General features: G+C 39.9%; 1 protein-coding gene across 1 annotated transcript; it reads right to left on the reverse strand.

Annotated features, from left to right (window-relative positions):
* Window positions 1–1,600: 1,600 nt before the first annotated feature.
* Window positions 1,601–15,963, reverse strand: CD164 (CD164 molecule). Its single transcript, XM_045798443.2, has 6 exons — window positions 15,657–15,963; window positions 12,792–12,875; window positions 11,287–11,358; window positions 9,892–9,927; window positions 6,107–6,166; window positions 1,601–4,190 (listed from the first exon to the last, which is right to left on the reverse strand). The coding sequence occupies exons 1-6, from the start codon at window positions 15,838–15,840 to the stop codon at window positions 4,024–4,026; spliced, it is 603 nt and encodes a 200-aa protein (XP_045654399.2). The 5' UTR covers window positions 15,841–15,963; the 3' UTR covers window positions 1,601–4,023.
* Between the last annotated feature and the right edge of the window lie 80 nt (window positions 15,964–16,043).

Below are 16,043 nucleotides of genomic sequence, written 5' to 3' on the forward strand. Positions count from 1 at the left end.
ACCAGCCCAGTTCCGTGATTACCTCTGCAAAGTGGAGGAGCAAGCAAGGGGAAGGGACTGAGGGACCATCAAAGCAGACATACCTTGTATAGTTGAAGAAAAAATATTTAAGAATATGTATTTATATATTCCTTGAATTAAAAATTAAAACTTCAAAATCCCCATCTTGAACTTTTTCTTCTGGCCAAGATGAAGTAAGAGATTGCATTTACCCTCAAACTGAAAAACTGGACAGCACACATGAAACAGTAGTTTTCGATACATTGGACTTTGGGCAAAGGACAGTGATCCTTGAAAGACAGGAAACGATCGACCCAGCCTATTGCCTTGAATTTCTAAGCCACGATGCAGGGGGAGGACACCCAGACAGAGCCCCGTGCACTTCCTGAGTTGAGGAGATGGAGCTGAAAGTCAAGGCAGTTGAAAGCAGCTGGAGCTGCAGAGCAGAGCACCAGGGCGGAAAGCCACAGAAAGAGGACTCTCAGCAACACTGATCAGCAGAGGCGTGAGCTAACTACCCAGGGCTGGGGAAATGTTTCCAGGAAACAGCACCTGGAAGCCCGCACAAAGCTAGGAACAGAGCCTGCCCCGCTAGCCCAGACTAGAAAGCCTCACAATCCAGGGGCACGGACTACTCGGAACTGGGCAACTACTAGCCCTCCAATGAATGCTGCTCTGCTCCCACCTAACGAAGTTTAAATGTAAGACCTAAAAAGGATCAAACTGTTTTCTATGGCCCAGAACAAAAATAACCAGCACCCAACAGGTTATACCTTCAATCTTGCGTGCAAAGAAACTGGAGAAGTATGACCCCATAATGAGCAAAAAAATCAAACTGACCCAGTATTAGAATTAGCAGACCTAAGTATTAAAAAAACAAACAACCCACTGTATGTTCAAACACTAAAGAATGGTTACGTAGACACGAAAGGTATAAAAACACCCCAAGTGAACGTCTAGAAATGAAGACATCCTAAATGAAAACTACACTGGGCAAGATCAACAGATTAAACTGTGGCCATCAGTGAACTTGAACACGGGAATCGGACATGAAACAGGAAAAGATTAAAAAACTAGACAGCACATGGATGAGCTGTGGGTCAACTTCCAGCAGCACCCGTGTGACCAGAATCCCCAACAGAGAAGGGAAAGGATAGGAAAAAATATTTGAAGAAACAACAGCTGAGAACGTCCAAATCTGATGAAAAGCATATACCCAAGAAACCCAACAAACCCCAAGCACAAGAAACATAGCACATCGTCATCAAATTGCTCAAACCAGCCAGAGAAAAATCTTAAAAAGCAACAAAGGAAAACAAAGATCCGTGCAGAGGACAGATTTCTCAAGCAACAATGCCAAGCGAGAAGACAACGGATGGCCAGCGTTCACTTGCTGAAAGCACTAAAGCGCTAACAAGCTTCGGCAGCTCCGTCCTCCGCTGATGACTGCGCATCTCCGGGCCTACCTGCGGGGCTTGCAGAGTAATAAAAAGTGAGTAGACAACCCATCCCCAAACAGACTGATCGGATAAATTCACCAACATTAAATTTCATAATCAAAATGCAAAAACACTTCAGTTAATAAAAAACAACATACTAATTCAATAAACATGTAGATTTATTTTAAATCGGTTTGGTACATGATACAGATTGGTTTTGCGGTTTTTAATGAACTGAACTAGAAATCTCTAAATACAGCAGTGTCTGCCTGTGCAACAAGTATCTGTAAGGTAAAATACGGTGTTTTGATAGAACTACATCCACGTGAACAAATCAGGAGAAAAATCTGAAAAGGTTTCTATATACCTTCTGGATTTAAAAAAAAACCACCAAATTATTAATGGCTCAAGATAGTAAAGGAAGGGGGAAAAGGCTGGGAGTCCTGTTTAAGAGCTCTTCTGGCAAAATCTAACTGGTTTCAGAGCAGTATTTAAAATTACAGGAGACGAGAAGCTTCAGCTACATTTTCACGACGACTGCTGTACGTACGGACTCTGTGGGACAAGGCATTCGCGTCTAGGGAAATGATTATATCCCACTGCAGCTACATGTTGCCACTTTGGGAGAAACGGAGGTTCTGTATATTTTCAAATAATTCTTGGATCTTACAGCACTCACTAAAAACTAACAGCCATGGCACCATAATAAAAATTTTTGTGAGGTTCCTAGAACTGATACCAGAATATTACTAATGAAAACACAAAAATGTGAGGTAAACCTACCTTTTCCCAAAAACCTTTGAAGCCAGAGATTTTAAACAATTAAGGCACTTGAAAACATTAGGTGTATGTACAAATGTGCAAGTAAAACAAACTTCAGCTGTACCAGCAAGTAACAAAGAAACAGTAAATCTTCATTTTAAGAACCTTGAATATAATCATATCTAAATGCAAGGAATTTTGGCTTATGAAATGGACCAAAGCAACTCGTCATTTCTTACTACAAAATATTGAAAACCAAGTGCTAAGCTCAGCCCCTATAGGCTAAAGAAACTAAAAAAAATCCAAAAAACAAAAAACAAACTTTAATGACCCAGAAAAGCAAAAGCTTTTTTAAAACTAATGAAAACCTCTGAACTAATCCAATATGTCAAAGGCAGGGGAGAAGTATCCCTCTAAAACTGAAAAAAATAGTGCTTCCTAAGAAAACTAAAAAAAAAAAAAAAAAAAAAAAAAAAAAAATTAAAGTATGCATGCGTATTATACTATGGAAACTGAAACTAAGAAGAAAGGATGGGAGAGAAGGAGAAAGAAGGAAGAGAAAGCACAATCCGTCTATCCAGGGCAATCATCATTAAAAATCTACAGTAATCCAATCAACCGAAAATGTTTAGATTTTCTGAAATTACACTGGTCACATTTCTGGTCTCAAAACTTAAAATGATTGTCTCATTCAAGCGTTAGCAAATGACTCTAAAACAACTTATTTCCTTCTTGCCTCATAAAAAAAGTTACTTTTCAAGGAAGCTTGGTGGAAATCCGTTCAAGGTACAACAGTGTTAGGATACTTCCTGAAGCACAAAGGAAAATGTAAGTAAATCAACTTTATCTTTGTACTTTTTAACAGCCTAAGAAAAATGTTGGGAAGTTCAATATATGGAGGCTTTCGACTTTGTAGAACATCCTTAAGCTTAACTTGCTCAGGCCTAAAATTGAAAACAGTAAGTTTTCAATTAAATACTAACAGCACGGCGTCTAAAAGCAGGTCTGCTCCAGCTCGTCAACAGTCACATCACAGACCAACCTTTACCTCCCTAAACGTGAAAGAGCAAATCACAAACACCTGAAGTTAGAGGCCACCTCTCCGTCTGTCTTATAAGGCACTGTTCTTTATTTTCTCAGTGATTTAAGGTGCTTTACGAGTATGAACGATAACCTGCTATTTGTTAATGGTTTGTATCCTTTCCATTCGTTTCTTTAAATCTGGAATGTAATTCCCTGTGTGGCATCTTATTTCTAATGTAGAAAAAATAACTGTTATCAAGCACAAAATTTTACTCTAAGGATACAGTTTGCTCTAAGGATACTAAATTTATAGATTGATTCCACTTTTGAAAGGACAGCCAAAAGTCCCCCCAGCTGATGCTCATTTGGCACATTCTTCTCAATTCTGGTCACTAAACTACATCCTGAGATAGGATGAAAATAATGCAGCTTTCAGGCTTTAAAATGACTAAATTTAAACTGCCAAAGAGTCACGAGCTTGCCTGTGCAGGACAATGTTTTCCATCACTCACAGAGTTACATTTGGTATGTCAAGAAGAGAGAACATAATCCCACAGCAGCAGCCATTTAAAATAAAAGAAGACAGCCACAAGGATTCATGCAGAATATTTTAAATATTCCTGTTGAGCAAAATGATTTAAGTGATTTTTCTTCAAGGACAATGCTCCCAAGTATCCTATATGCATCCTTTGAACATGTAAAGATCCTGGAATAGCGTCTTCCATGTGGGACATCTTGAAAGAGAATATTTTGGTTTCAGTTAGTTACACACCAGTCCTTGTTAATTTAATGGGTCTGTTTACAGAGTGTGGTAGTTTCGTTCTTTCGATTTGCAGAATTTATAGAGAAAGAAGATTACAGCCTGCACCCCCAAGACGAGGACAATTCCTCCAATGAAACTGGCTGCATCGAAGGTAGACTTCCGCCCAGGTTGTGAAGTTGGAGTTAAAGTGGTATTAGTTGTACCTGTTAAATAAGAAAGAAAAAAAATAACGAGACTTAATAAGTCCCATGATCCTCTACCCAGAACTTCAAGACACACCTGAGCTTCTACTTTGACTTTGCCATGAGTCAAATTCTATAAAGTATTTGCTCGAGTCAAGTCTTTACAACTAGAATTTATCCCATTTACTCCGTCCAGTGGTCACAGCTACCATACAAATTCAAATATGAAAATGACAGAAAAAGAGTCTCCTGGTACATAAATTATGCCCTAAGAACATGTCGAGCACTTAAAAATTTGCAATTTCTTCAGATAACATACTGTTAGTTAACTGTTAGAGTAAATATTAGTATTTGTGTTGAAAATTCATCAACTTTTGAATTTTGCTAAATATAAAAGCAAAAATTTGGTTGCAATTTTTCAAAATACAAAAATTATCTCCAGTAGCTGCAATTTATAATTTCAAATCAAAAGAACTTGTTATTAAAGGCACTTTAAATCTTACTCAAAAATTTTGTATTAGGAGCATTACCAAACCATACGGAATAAAAGTACGGAAGTTTGAATTCCCTTTTCAGGGAATAAAATGATGTTTCAAGAAGAAACAGAACATAAATTTCTTTTTAGGGAGTAAAAGGTTTCAAGCAGAGCACCATCCATTTTAATGAAAAGCAATTTCATATTTAAATGAAAAGCAATCTCATATTTAAAATAAATTTTTCTTTTTTTTTTTTTTTTTAAGATTTTATTTATTTATTTGAGAGAGACAGGCAGCGAGAGAGGGAACACAGCAGGGGGGGTGGGAGAGGAAGAAGCAGGCTCCCAGCAGAGGAGCCCGACGCAAGGCTAGATCCCAGGACTCTGGGGTCACGCCCTGAACCAAAGGCAGATGCTTAACAACTGAGCCACCCAGGTGCCCCCTAAAATAAATTTTTCTTTTTTTAAAATAGAGTTTCAAATACACACTGGTTCTGGTGGCTGTATAATAAATTGGCCAGCTTTAAATTTTTTTTTAAGATTTATTTATTTATTTGTCAGAGAGAGAGAGATCGAGAGAGAGCACAAGCAGGGGGAGCGGCAGGCAGAGAGAGACGCGGGCTCCCCACCGAGCAAGAAGCCCGATGCGGGACTAGACCCCAGGACCCTGGGATTATGACCTGAGCCAAAGGCAGACGCTTAAGTGACTGAGCCACCCAGGTGTCCCGAGCTTTAAAACTAATTACAACTGTTCTGTAATTCTTCTTGCAAAGAAAAAATGGTTTCCTTGAAACCAAGAAAGGTAGCACAAGAATAAGCCAGAAGAATTCCAAAAAAGAAAAACAAAACCAAACACAGTATTTTAAATACAGATAGAGAGAAGGATCCGTAACCTGTGCATCTGCAAAGTCCTGTGGCATCACCTATGATTTCGTTTACAACACATCACATCAGTAATTACGAAACATGCCCTTTCTCACTTGCACTTTAAAGGGTTATAAAAAAGTGTAAAGCAGTCGCGAGAAACACGGCTGAGGTGCACATTCACAGTGATCCTGGCTTTTTAGAGCTTTCTCAGTAGAAAGGATGGCTGTATCATCTTTCCTGCAATTGCCATGATCTGACACAGCACACGACTAATCCCTAACAGCAATCAGCGTTTACTTTGTAAGTTGTAAGAAATGACATCTCACCCACAAGTTGTACTAAAAGGGTTTTAGAAAAACACCGTCTCTTAACTCAAAGGTGTCACGCCAAATGTGGCTACACATTAAAGAATGAGGACTTGCAGCAAACCTACCGTGACTGCATTAACAGCCTACTACGCTGGTCCTCCAATGTAAGAGGTGAGTTGTAGTTCACAACCATTCATGAATGCAACTGGAAAATGGGGGCAAAAATAGCGCAAGGCAAGGCTGCACACCTACCCTACGTCGCCGTTAGTTTAAAAACCCCTCCTTACCTGATGTAGTGGCTGTGGTCATGGTTGTAGAAGAGGAAGAAGGCAGGGTGGTGGTTTTAGCTGCAATAGAAAGAAAGCTTATTAAAAACTTAAATTTCCAAGCCTCCCAGTACCTAGCAATTTGTCTTTTTAAAATAACCCTGCCAACTTCAACATGCCTTCCATTTTTTTAAAGAATAAAGGCCAAATTTCAGATAGTGGTTCACTAACACGTCTACATAGCCAGACTACTAGCCTTTAAATCACACTTTCGAAAACACAAAGCAATCATAGAACTGTCTCTGTGTTAACATCTATGTATGTATCTAAGCATGAACTCTACGTATACATCTGGATAAAGTTTGCAAAAAGACACACAAGAGGTCAAGAATCAGTGTTTAGGTGAGGAAACTATAGGTTTTTTTATGCTTCTATGACAAAAACTACTAACATAAAAAGTCATGGTAAGAAACAAGTATGGCTCAGGATTTCTCAAGTAGGTATCAAGGCTGGCTTATGATCTTCATTTCAAGGGGCTGGCAGACTTTTCTTAAAGGGGCAGACAGTAAATATTTTAGGCTTTGTGCAGTGCGTAGTGCAAAAGCAGCCAAGGACAACGTGCAAATGAAGAGGCATCATTCTGTTCCAATAAAATTTTATTTTAAGAACAGGTCCCCTGGGGCCACAGATCCCCCAATTTAAGTTATCTGATGATGCCTGTAAAGAAAATGAACTCTTGGGAGAAGAATTAATTTGAATGTAAACACATTTTAGGAACCAAAGCACTGTATTAACAAACTTCTGTTAGTACTGATACTACTAACAAATTCTAATCAATGACATGCTAACGATATTGATGGGATTACACGTTTGTATCCTTTTCTCTCACTATGAGCACTGCTGCACACATTTTCCCTACCCTGCTCTTGGATGGACAATTAGGTCATCTCTCATTTCTCCATACTATAAACACCTGGCAGGGAAATACCTGATCTCATCTCTTACAGGGCTGATTCTTATACAGAATTCCTAGATTAAAGGGTATGATTATTTTCAGATTTTTAATTCCTTAAAAGTTGCTGCAAAAAATAACACTTTACAAACTAAACAAACATATTCTTTTCAATCTTAGAACACTTACTAAATTTTGTCTGACAATGGCAGGGAAAAAAGTTTGCAAATTTACCTTTTGATTCTTACTACCAACCCTGTGGACGCTGCACAGACTAATTTTTTTTTTTTTTTTGTAAATAGGCAAAACACTTACACACTTTTACTTTTGACTGAAGTATTACTTTGACAAAATTTTCAAAATTATGCAATACTTACGGAACATATCTCTATTGACCTACAGTGTGTTCATTAAAAAAATAATTCAGCAGTTACAAAAGCTGCTACTCGTGATGGAAAATTTTAAAAATACAGTAAATTAAGTAATCCCATCACTCAGAGTAACATGTTACTTCCTGCTGGCCATCTCTCTAGGCATTTATGTAACAAAAAAATTTAAAAAGTAGAACTTAATTGTCTTCCTCTTAATATATTATGAACACTCCCCACTATAGTTCTGACATAATCTAATCATTCTATTTTAAGTTATTACAAGTATTTTTACTTGTACTATTTATATGTACTAACAAAAGGCTATATAATTAACCCCGATGAACAGCTTCCTACATAAATCAGATTCTCTTTGCAACATTTAATAATCCCCTCATTTCTCACTTGCTCTCCTTCAGCAGTAGCCATGGCAAGAGGCCATAGGAAGGTTTGTTTTTCAACCACTAACTGCCACTCAACAGATGCATTTTCCGTAAGCAAGCCCTGGCTTCCTTCCACTTTCAGAACCAGAGAGAAAAAACAAGAGAGACTCCATGGTACTTCACTGGAGAACCCAGTGTGGATTAAGCATGAAAACTACATTAAGGTTCATGGAGAAGAAATTAAAAGTGAGCCCACAATGGTTTTGAAGAAACTGTTTCCTCTTTTCCCCCTTTCAGTTCACATCCTACCTTCTGGAAAGTAATTTTCCCTTAACGTCTTTGCTTTATCAATCTTTAACATCCTCCTAGTCAGTGACTTCGAACGGGTGCTACCACTGTGTGCTCTCCAAAAGTTCCAAAGCATTTGCAGACTTCTACGGCATGAATATTTCCACTGTAATTCGAGCTACCAGCACAATATTACTGAATGTGTAGCTGGGAAGAGCTATGCACATTTGGCTACCAAAACCTGCTATGAGCTAGCTTGCTACTGCCGAAGTCTTTCACAATGAGTTCTAGTCCTTGCCACAGCATCTGACCACTTTTTCCTCTGAAAAACTACACCTAAAATACACACACACACACACACACACACACACACACACACACAGTTTCCTGGACACACCTCTCTGCCCATCCCTACTCCATTTCCTCACTGGTCCTCATCTCAACCCTTAGACATTACCATTTCCTGGAGTTTGTCCTCAAGCCCTATTCTCTCTACAAGCTGTTCCAGTGGACACCACTATTGCCTACACAGATCAGCTTACCCGTACTGTCAGCTGAGAGTCTGCCCTCACCTCCAGCAAGTCCTATCCCTCCCACTCCCTAAGACTATTTGCATACACCTGCAACTCTTCCCCTATTAGTTCTTCACAATTCCCGCCACGGGCTATCTATTCTAATCTCCCTGTGTTTACTCTTGTCTCCTGTTCCAATCTGTCCTCCCCATCTGGCTCTTGACCTGTTGACTGTCCAGCTGAACCACTCCTCACCGTGCACTTCCGAACGCAATCCCTGACCTCGCCGTGCTCTTGCACATTACTAACTGCCTTGCTCCACTTGGGAAGCGGTCCTCCTGTTTCACTAGGGTCATTCAAGATTCAGCCAACATCTCCAGGAAGCTGTCAACACATTCGCCATATCGCTCCACATACACACCTTCCTACAACTGTCTCATCACACCACACTCACTCACTTACCTTCTTCACAGTTCCTATGATAGACAAAATGCTGTCTTCTGTTTCCAATCCCTATCATCCAGCCTACTACCTGTCCTGAAGTTAGAAATTTTTAAATGATTTATTCCTCCTATCACTTTGGTAAAGATTTTTAAAGGAGAAATTATCTAATCCTGTTGAAGGGGTAGAGAAAACTTTCCAGTGGTTGATGAGAATGAAAAGCATATCCTTCTGGAAAGCAATCAACATTCAGTCTTAAAATAATCCTATCCTCTGACCTAGGAATGCTGTTTGAATCAATCCTATCAGGGATAACAGCAAACATTTCCCTGTAGGACACCTGCATGGAGAATGAAAGACGACCCAACTATCCAACCGAGTGCGGGATAAGTGAAGTGTACACAACAATGTAAGAGAGAAACTACTCAAATGTGCGTGGGCGTATTACCCAAGTTCACAGTAAGTACGTCTATTGAGAGAGACACACAGAGAAGACTGAGAGAACCGTGTCACTGAAAACATTCTGGTGTACCTCTGCACGATGGGAATTAGAGGGAATTTTAATTTCCTTCAGGCTTCTGTATTTCCCAAGATCTTCAAAATATCCACAAAAAGCAGTTTGTGGACTCAATGCCCAAAGATACAGCAAATCCTCCCATATTCAACAAACGTGAAACACCGGAGTTCCGTGCCACTGGCCTAAATAGTTCATACGAATGTAATTGCTATGGTCCAAGACCAAATACATCTACAAATTTTTTAAATTATACGAACAACTTTTAGGTATTTAATTACTAAAAAGTCCATCAAGGGACCTTATTAATCCTGAGAGAGGAAGAAAGAGTCAATTATCTTGTATTACCTGTGGAATTCGTTGGCACCGGAGTGGGCTCGGGTCCTATTTAAAACAAACAAACATTAAGTTAAAGCAAAATCTAAAATATCGCGACCTATCACACTACCTTTCAAACTGTAGTCATTTGAATACCACTTGACAATGTTTACGTTTAAGTACTACCTTGTGGGGGAGACTGACAGTTGCTCTAAGCAATACTGACCTCCCCTTCTTTAGAAATAGAAGCACCAATCTATAGTTGACACTTCCCTCCCCCGGGGAAAGACAAACATTTCTTAGCCTCCCCTGCAGGTAGGTAGCCCAGTATAACTTCTAGAAAGCATCTGTAGAGATACAGGCCTCTTCCCTCTTCCTGTTGGCAGGAAAACCAATTTGATGGCTGGAACATGAGCACTCACCTCAGGGAGTAAGGTCAAAGATATTTTTGAGGAATGAGAATAAAAAGTCTAGGTCTGTACTGGATGTAGAGTGCTACATAGTCCAAACTAATTCTAACTGATACATCGTCAAATTAAGTACAATTACTTACTCAATTTTTCTCTAAATTAGGATCTTTTAAAATGTTTTACTTACTCTTGTTTCTAAGCAATTATTTTCATGAAACTGCAGGTTTGATATAGTTATTATTTTCTGACACACATTAAAATAGATACTAAAAATGCTTGTTCTTTCATCACCTAAACCAAATTATATGCACTCTACAAAGGTGATAACTGACCTCACAATAATGAAATTCTCAGTCATGAAGTTCAAGCTTGGATGGGAAAACCCCCTACTAAAAGTAAATTGTTACAGGTAGTCTTTCAAGATTACTGACACACTCCAGAAAACTCTTTTGCTTTATTATCCATGCACCAAATTAGAAGTTTGACTTCCCTATCCATTTGTAATCTTGTTAGAAAAATCAGCTGTTTCATCTAGAAATTTTAACTATTTCCTGAGCAAAGAGTTAAGGTTAAAGAGTAACCAATTTCTTCAAATTAAAGTGCAAAAATGAGAAAACAGCTGAATACAGAAAAGAGTCAACCATAACACAAACTATGCTAGAGGTTGTGACAATCACCAGCACCACAATCAGGAAAAGGGCCAGAACAAGACTGTCCAGTCCAGTAAAATGCAAATAAAAAGAGGGTCTACACTACAGTGAGTTTTCAGAAGAGTTAAAAAAAAAAAAAAAAAAAAAAAAGTAAAGGAGGAGGCCTCTACAATATAGCCAAATCACTAAACTAAGCTTCAAAACATTGTCCTTCCATATCAGTATGAACACGCTATTTATAACCAAATTTCTAACAAGATTAGAATTATGGAAACGGCAAACCAAATATTGAAAGAAGGCTTCCTGAGGCAAAGATCTTTCTCACCTCTTGGCTACCTTCCCCAGCAGCCAGTGGGAATACTTACCAGAACAGAACTGTGTTCCATTCACCACCTGGCAATCACTAACTGTTGCATTAGGTGAACAGTAGTTTTTCTCTGTTATGGGGGGAAAAGACACAGAGCACCAATCACATGTTTATATTATCTTTGACTTTGTTACTAAGCTCCAGAATTGCTTCCAAAAATCAAACTCAGGCATAAACACTTTAGAGGTCCACAGACCAAGAAAATACTGTAATTCTCTTTTCCTCACTGATTAAGAAATACTACACAGGATTCCTCCAAATATTCTTCTAAACTCCACATGAATCTGCTGAACAGATAAATCAGAAACAGTTATATCACAGAATTGTGGCACGACTGCTGTATAGTGAGGGCTGCCAGAATCCGCAAGAGGGCTGAATCATAGGGAGAAGCAGTCAGGATCCAACAAAGGCTTAGTAACCACAGGAGGTACTCATTAGCCCCAGCAGGACCTCTGTTCCAGACCTCTGCTTGGTTTTCTACACTGTCTAAAACTGCTTTCCTGATGGTCAAACTTGTAGCAAGAGTAAAGGAGACCCTTCCCCAACATATCCTACAGTAAGCATTCAAGCCCCAAAACATGCCCACGCTGCCCTGCGCAGGGGAGAGGGGTGCTCTCTTACATTCCATTTCATGACATTACAAAAAGTGACTCTTACACAATAAAAAATTTAACCCCAAATTAAGCTAATACCTTAATTTTAAAAGAAGTTTTTAAACTTTCCTATGTAGTGATACAATGCCCAGAACTCTTGGATTTTTTTAATGAATAAAGAAGCTTAATATATAGCTTTGGCTTTTTACAAATATACGTGTGTGTGTGTATATATATATATATACACACACACACATACATACACACCAAATTGTTTTACTGATAAGAAAAAAATGCAATTACCTTACAATAAGAAAAGAGAATATGCTGTAATCCCATGGTTCTAACAAAAACCTTATTGGCATTTCAAAGTATCTCCAACTAGCTCTTTATCCTTCAAACTAAAGGTTAATTTTAAAATTGAACAAAAACACCAACTCTCTTTCCATCTCATTCTTCTCCCATATTTAAGTATCCAACAAAGTTTTACGAGGTCTCTAGAGCTCATCTAGCAGGACACCTGCAAAAGATAAATGCCTCCTTTTTCTGCGAAACTATTTTTAGGGGAAAATTTCACAACTTTCTTTTACAGCTGATTTCAGTGTACTTGTCCACTTATTCTTCCAAAGCTTTAAAATCTCTCTTCCTTTAAAAGGTACTGAACCTTAATAATCAAGTCTAAAAAAATGAAGGGGTGGGGACAGAATGGGAGACCAGAGACTTTAGGGGGAATGTTAAGCAATAGGAACTTCAAAGGAAAAAGTATTTTATTTGCAAAATAAATAGTACACAATATATCCAATTTTCTACATAATTTTTAAGTGTTCGGGAATACCCTGTAGACTATCTTAAAACGTTATAACAAAACAGTTTGCATTCTCAAAATTAAAGCAATTCCAAAAATTCTTACCTTTACATTCTATCCAAAAGCAGGTAGGGGTATCAAGGCTAACATTAAAACAGGAAACACAGCTGTTGCGGCTTTCACAGATTTCTGGTGGGGAGGAGCATATAAAACCAATCAATTGATACCTCACTTTGAATTTGTACAGCTTACCTTTTTTAAACAAAAGTGAGCATTATGTAAAGTACCAAACTTACTAATTCAGAGAAATGGTAAAATGTTATAGCCCATCAACAGATGAACGGATTAAAAAATGTGTTATACATTTTGCAATAGAACAATATTCAACCATAAAAAAAGGAAATCCTGCCCTACACTGTAACATGGATGAGCCTTAAGGACATTATGCTAAGTCGGATAGTCAAAGAAGGACAAATACTGCATGATTCCACCTATATTAGGTATCTAAAATAGTCAAATTCAGAAGAAAAAAGTAGAATGATGGCTGCTAGGGGGAGGGGAAATGGAGATTTCCTCCTCAAGCAGGGTATAGTCTGAAGAAGAATGAAAAGTCTTTTGTGTAACACTGTGCTTATAGTTAATAATGTACAGTACCCTTAAAAATGTGTTAAGATAGTACATTTCATGTTATGTGTTTTTAACCGCAAACACAAAAACACTTCATAAACTGGCTTAATAAGAAATTCCAATCATTACAAATGACTGATGAAGCTGAAATAAACTCAAGAGAAGAAAAACCCCCCACAAGCTAGTGGGAATGCTCAGTACCTATCGAAACAACCCTTTTTTACAGGGCAACTATTTCACAGACACTCGGTTTCTTGAGCCATTTAAGCATCCTTAAAAAATAAAAATATTGGAAAAAAGGCTGTCTTGCAAGGCCACTGGGAAATCACTACCCCAAAACATCAGCCAAGACACTGGAATTTTTAATAGTAATAAAAAATTTGTTACAGGTTGAACCCAAATTCGGATGATGCCCATTCTGAAAACCCCAGAGATTTGTAATTCATAAATGATCTGCTCTTTCTAGGGTCCTCTGTGACTGGAGGATAAGAGACAGTAACATCTGGAAGGGGCTACATTCATGTACATACAATTTAACAAATTAGCAGGGTCTTTGTCAATAATCTAGGCCAAATGGCCCAGAAAGTCTAGACTAGGGCTCTATCCATTTTCCTGGAAGCTAGATGCCTCCAAAAAACATTTACATTTGCTTTCCCTGTGCAAAAAAAACAAAACAAAACAAAACCCCAAACCAGTTCTGCACAGAGGCCATGCATTTCAGTATTTTATCAGTAGTATTTATCAGGGACTGGGACATATATAAAATACCCTTGAGTAAGGGGTTCACAAAGTAGACAATAAGTTCTGCAGAGTTTGTGTACTGACAAAAAAAAAAGCTAGTTGTCTAAAATCTCTTATGCCTAATGACTAATGTTTGAATAACACAATGTTATTTACAATGAACTAACTTGCTACCTCTCATTTTCAGCAGCAGCTTATCCAACTGCTACTTACAGAAACAAATCATCTCCTTTGTAAGACTTTCAATTACAAAAAGACAATTAACTTGGTTATCTCTGAGCTTCTCTTTGGAAAAACACTCCAAAAACTACAATTCTGGGAAGAAACTGCCAAATAAGCAGAAGACAAAATATACTGTGCTCCATCATCTTAAAAACAGTACAGTTAGAATGTCCAGTATTGTATTGCAATGTACTTTCCTCAACTAACAACTTTTGAATTTCACTATTACATCTTTCTGAATACTAATTAGACATTTTATTAAACTTCTATAAAACACGAAAACCAAGGGAAGACACTTCAAAACAGTAATGGGAGGAGGGGGGTAAGCCAAGGTAAAAATCCTGACACTTCAGCAATTCTTCGGTCAAGATGCCAGCTACTCCTTACTCAATATTAACTAGAGTAAAAAATCACACTAGATTTCAGGTTTTAAGTACCCAGGGTTCTTTTTCACCTCAAATTTATCTTCCCCTCTCTCTTTTGTGTTGTCACGGCATTGCCAATCTCTGCTGTAAGACTCAGCGTTCGCCTCCAGTACCCAAATCCACTGCACAGCTTAACAAAGGGTGTGTTCCCGAGCGGTTTTAAAGAATCGACAGACCTGGGTTCCAATGCCAGCTTCACAATCAACTAAACCTACGCTCCCGGCAGTTACTTTATCTCCATCTTCCTCCTAGATTTCACCACCTATCTTCTAGTTTAGCATAAAATACCAAAAAGAATCTATGAAGCATCGGGTACACGAATGGGTACTTTTCTTCCTTTGCACATAGTAAGTTTAAAGTTTAATTAACCAAATGCCCAAACCTCAAATATACCCCACACCTATCCGCAAAATCAACAGAGTTAGATCGCAGGCAACTTATTTTCTCAGACCCAAGTCTGAGACACTGGCAAGCATTAATGTCTTCAGTTTCTTTCCCTCTTTTGCCAACTCCCGGAGAAGCCCCCTTTCGCAGACAGGACCTGGATGGGCAAATGACTAACACCAAAGAGAGGGAGTTCGACCTGATCGCCAACTTTGGAGGCGAGTCGCCTCGCCCCACGATCAACCACACTGCCACCACCGCGGGAGGAAGCCACGTCCCCTCTTCCCAAGCTGAAGTGAGACTGGGGATTACGAGGCACTTTTTAAAAGCACCTCGGCGTGGGACACTTTGGGGTGGCAAAGAGCCCAACGGCCACCGAGGCTCGGCCGCCCCTGCTCTCCGGGGCGCTCCCCCACCCCCGCCACTCCGATCCCGGCCCGGGCTGGACTCGGACCGGCCGCCATGTTGCTGGAGCGCGGCCCGTCCCGGCCCCGGCCCCGCGCGCACCGCGGGCAGGGCGGGCGGCGCGGCGGGCGGGCGAGTACAGGAGGCCCGTTGGGCTGGCGCCCACCTTGTGCTGGACTGGTGACCGGCGCAGAAGTCGTCACCGTCGTCGGAACTGTCTTGTTGGTGGTCGCTGGAGTCGTGATCACAGTCGTGTTCGGGGTCGGGGTGGGGCTCTGAGCCGCAGTCAGCACACAGAGCACGGCCAGGCAGGCGGCGGCCCAAGGCAGCTGGCGGGAGAGCCCCGACATCACGTTCTCCGCGCTGGTGTTCTGGCGAAAGCTGCGGCGCACTCCGCTCCGTCCGTCCCTCTGTCCCCTGCGGCACCGCCTCGGAGAGTCTGGCCCCCACGAAAGCGCGCCGGGGTCACGTGAGGGGTCCCAGGCCACGGCGTGCGGGGGCGGGGCGAGGCGGGGCGGGGGCGGGCCGCGGACGATACCAACTGCACTGCTAC

The sequence above is a fragment of the Ursus americanus genome, chromosome 11 (genome assembly GCF_024610735.1).
Source record: "Ursus americanus isolate L20-20 chromosome 11, mUrsAme1.1.p, whole genome shotgun sequence".
Classification (NCBI taxonomy): domain Eukaryota; kingdom Metazoa; phylum Chordata; class Mammalia; order Carnivora; family Ursidae; genus Ursus; species Ursus americanus.

Coding starts and splice junctions, on each gene's coding strand:
- CD164 (XM_045798443.2), bottom strand. CDS start 15,840: ATGTCGGGGCTCTCCCGCCAGCTGCCTTGGGCCGCCGCCTGCCTGGCC. Junction 11,359..12,791: donor CTTTTGGATAGAATGTAAAG/GTAAGAATTTTT, acceptor CCCCCATAACAG/AGAAAAACTACTGTTCACCT. Junction 4,191..6,106: donor GACCACAGCCACTACATCAG/GTAAGGAGGGGT, acceptor CTTATTTAACAG/GTACAACTAATACCACTTTA.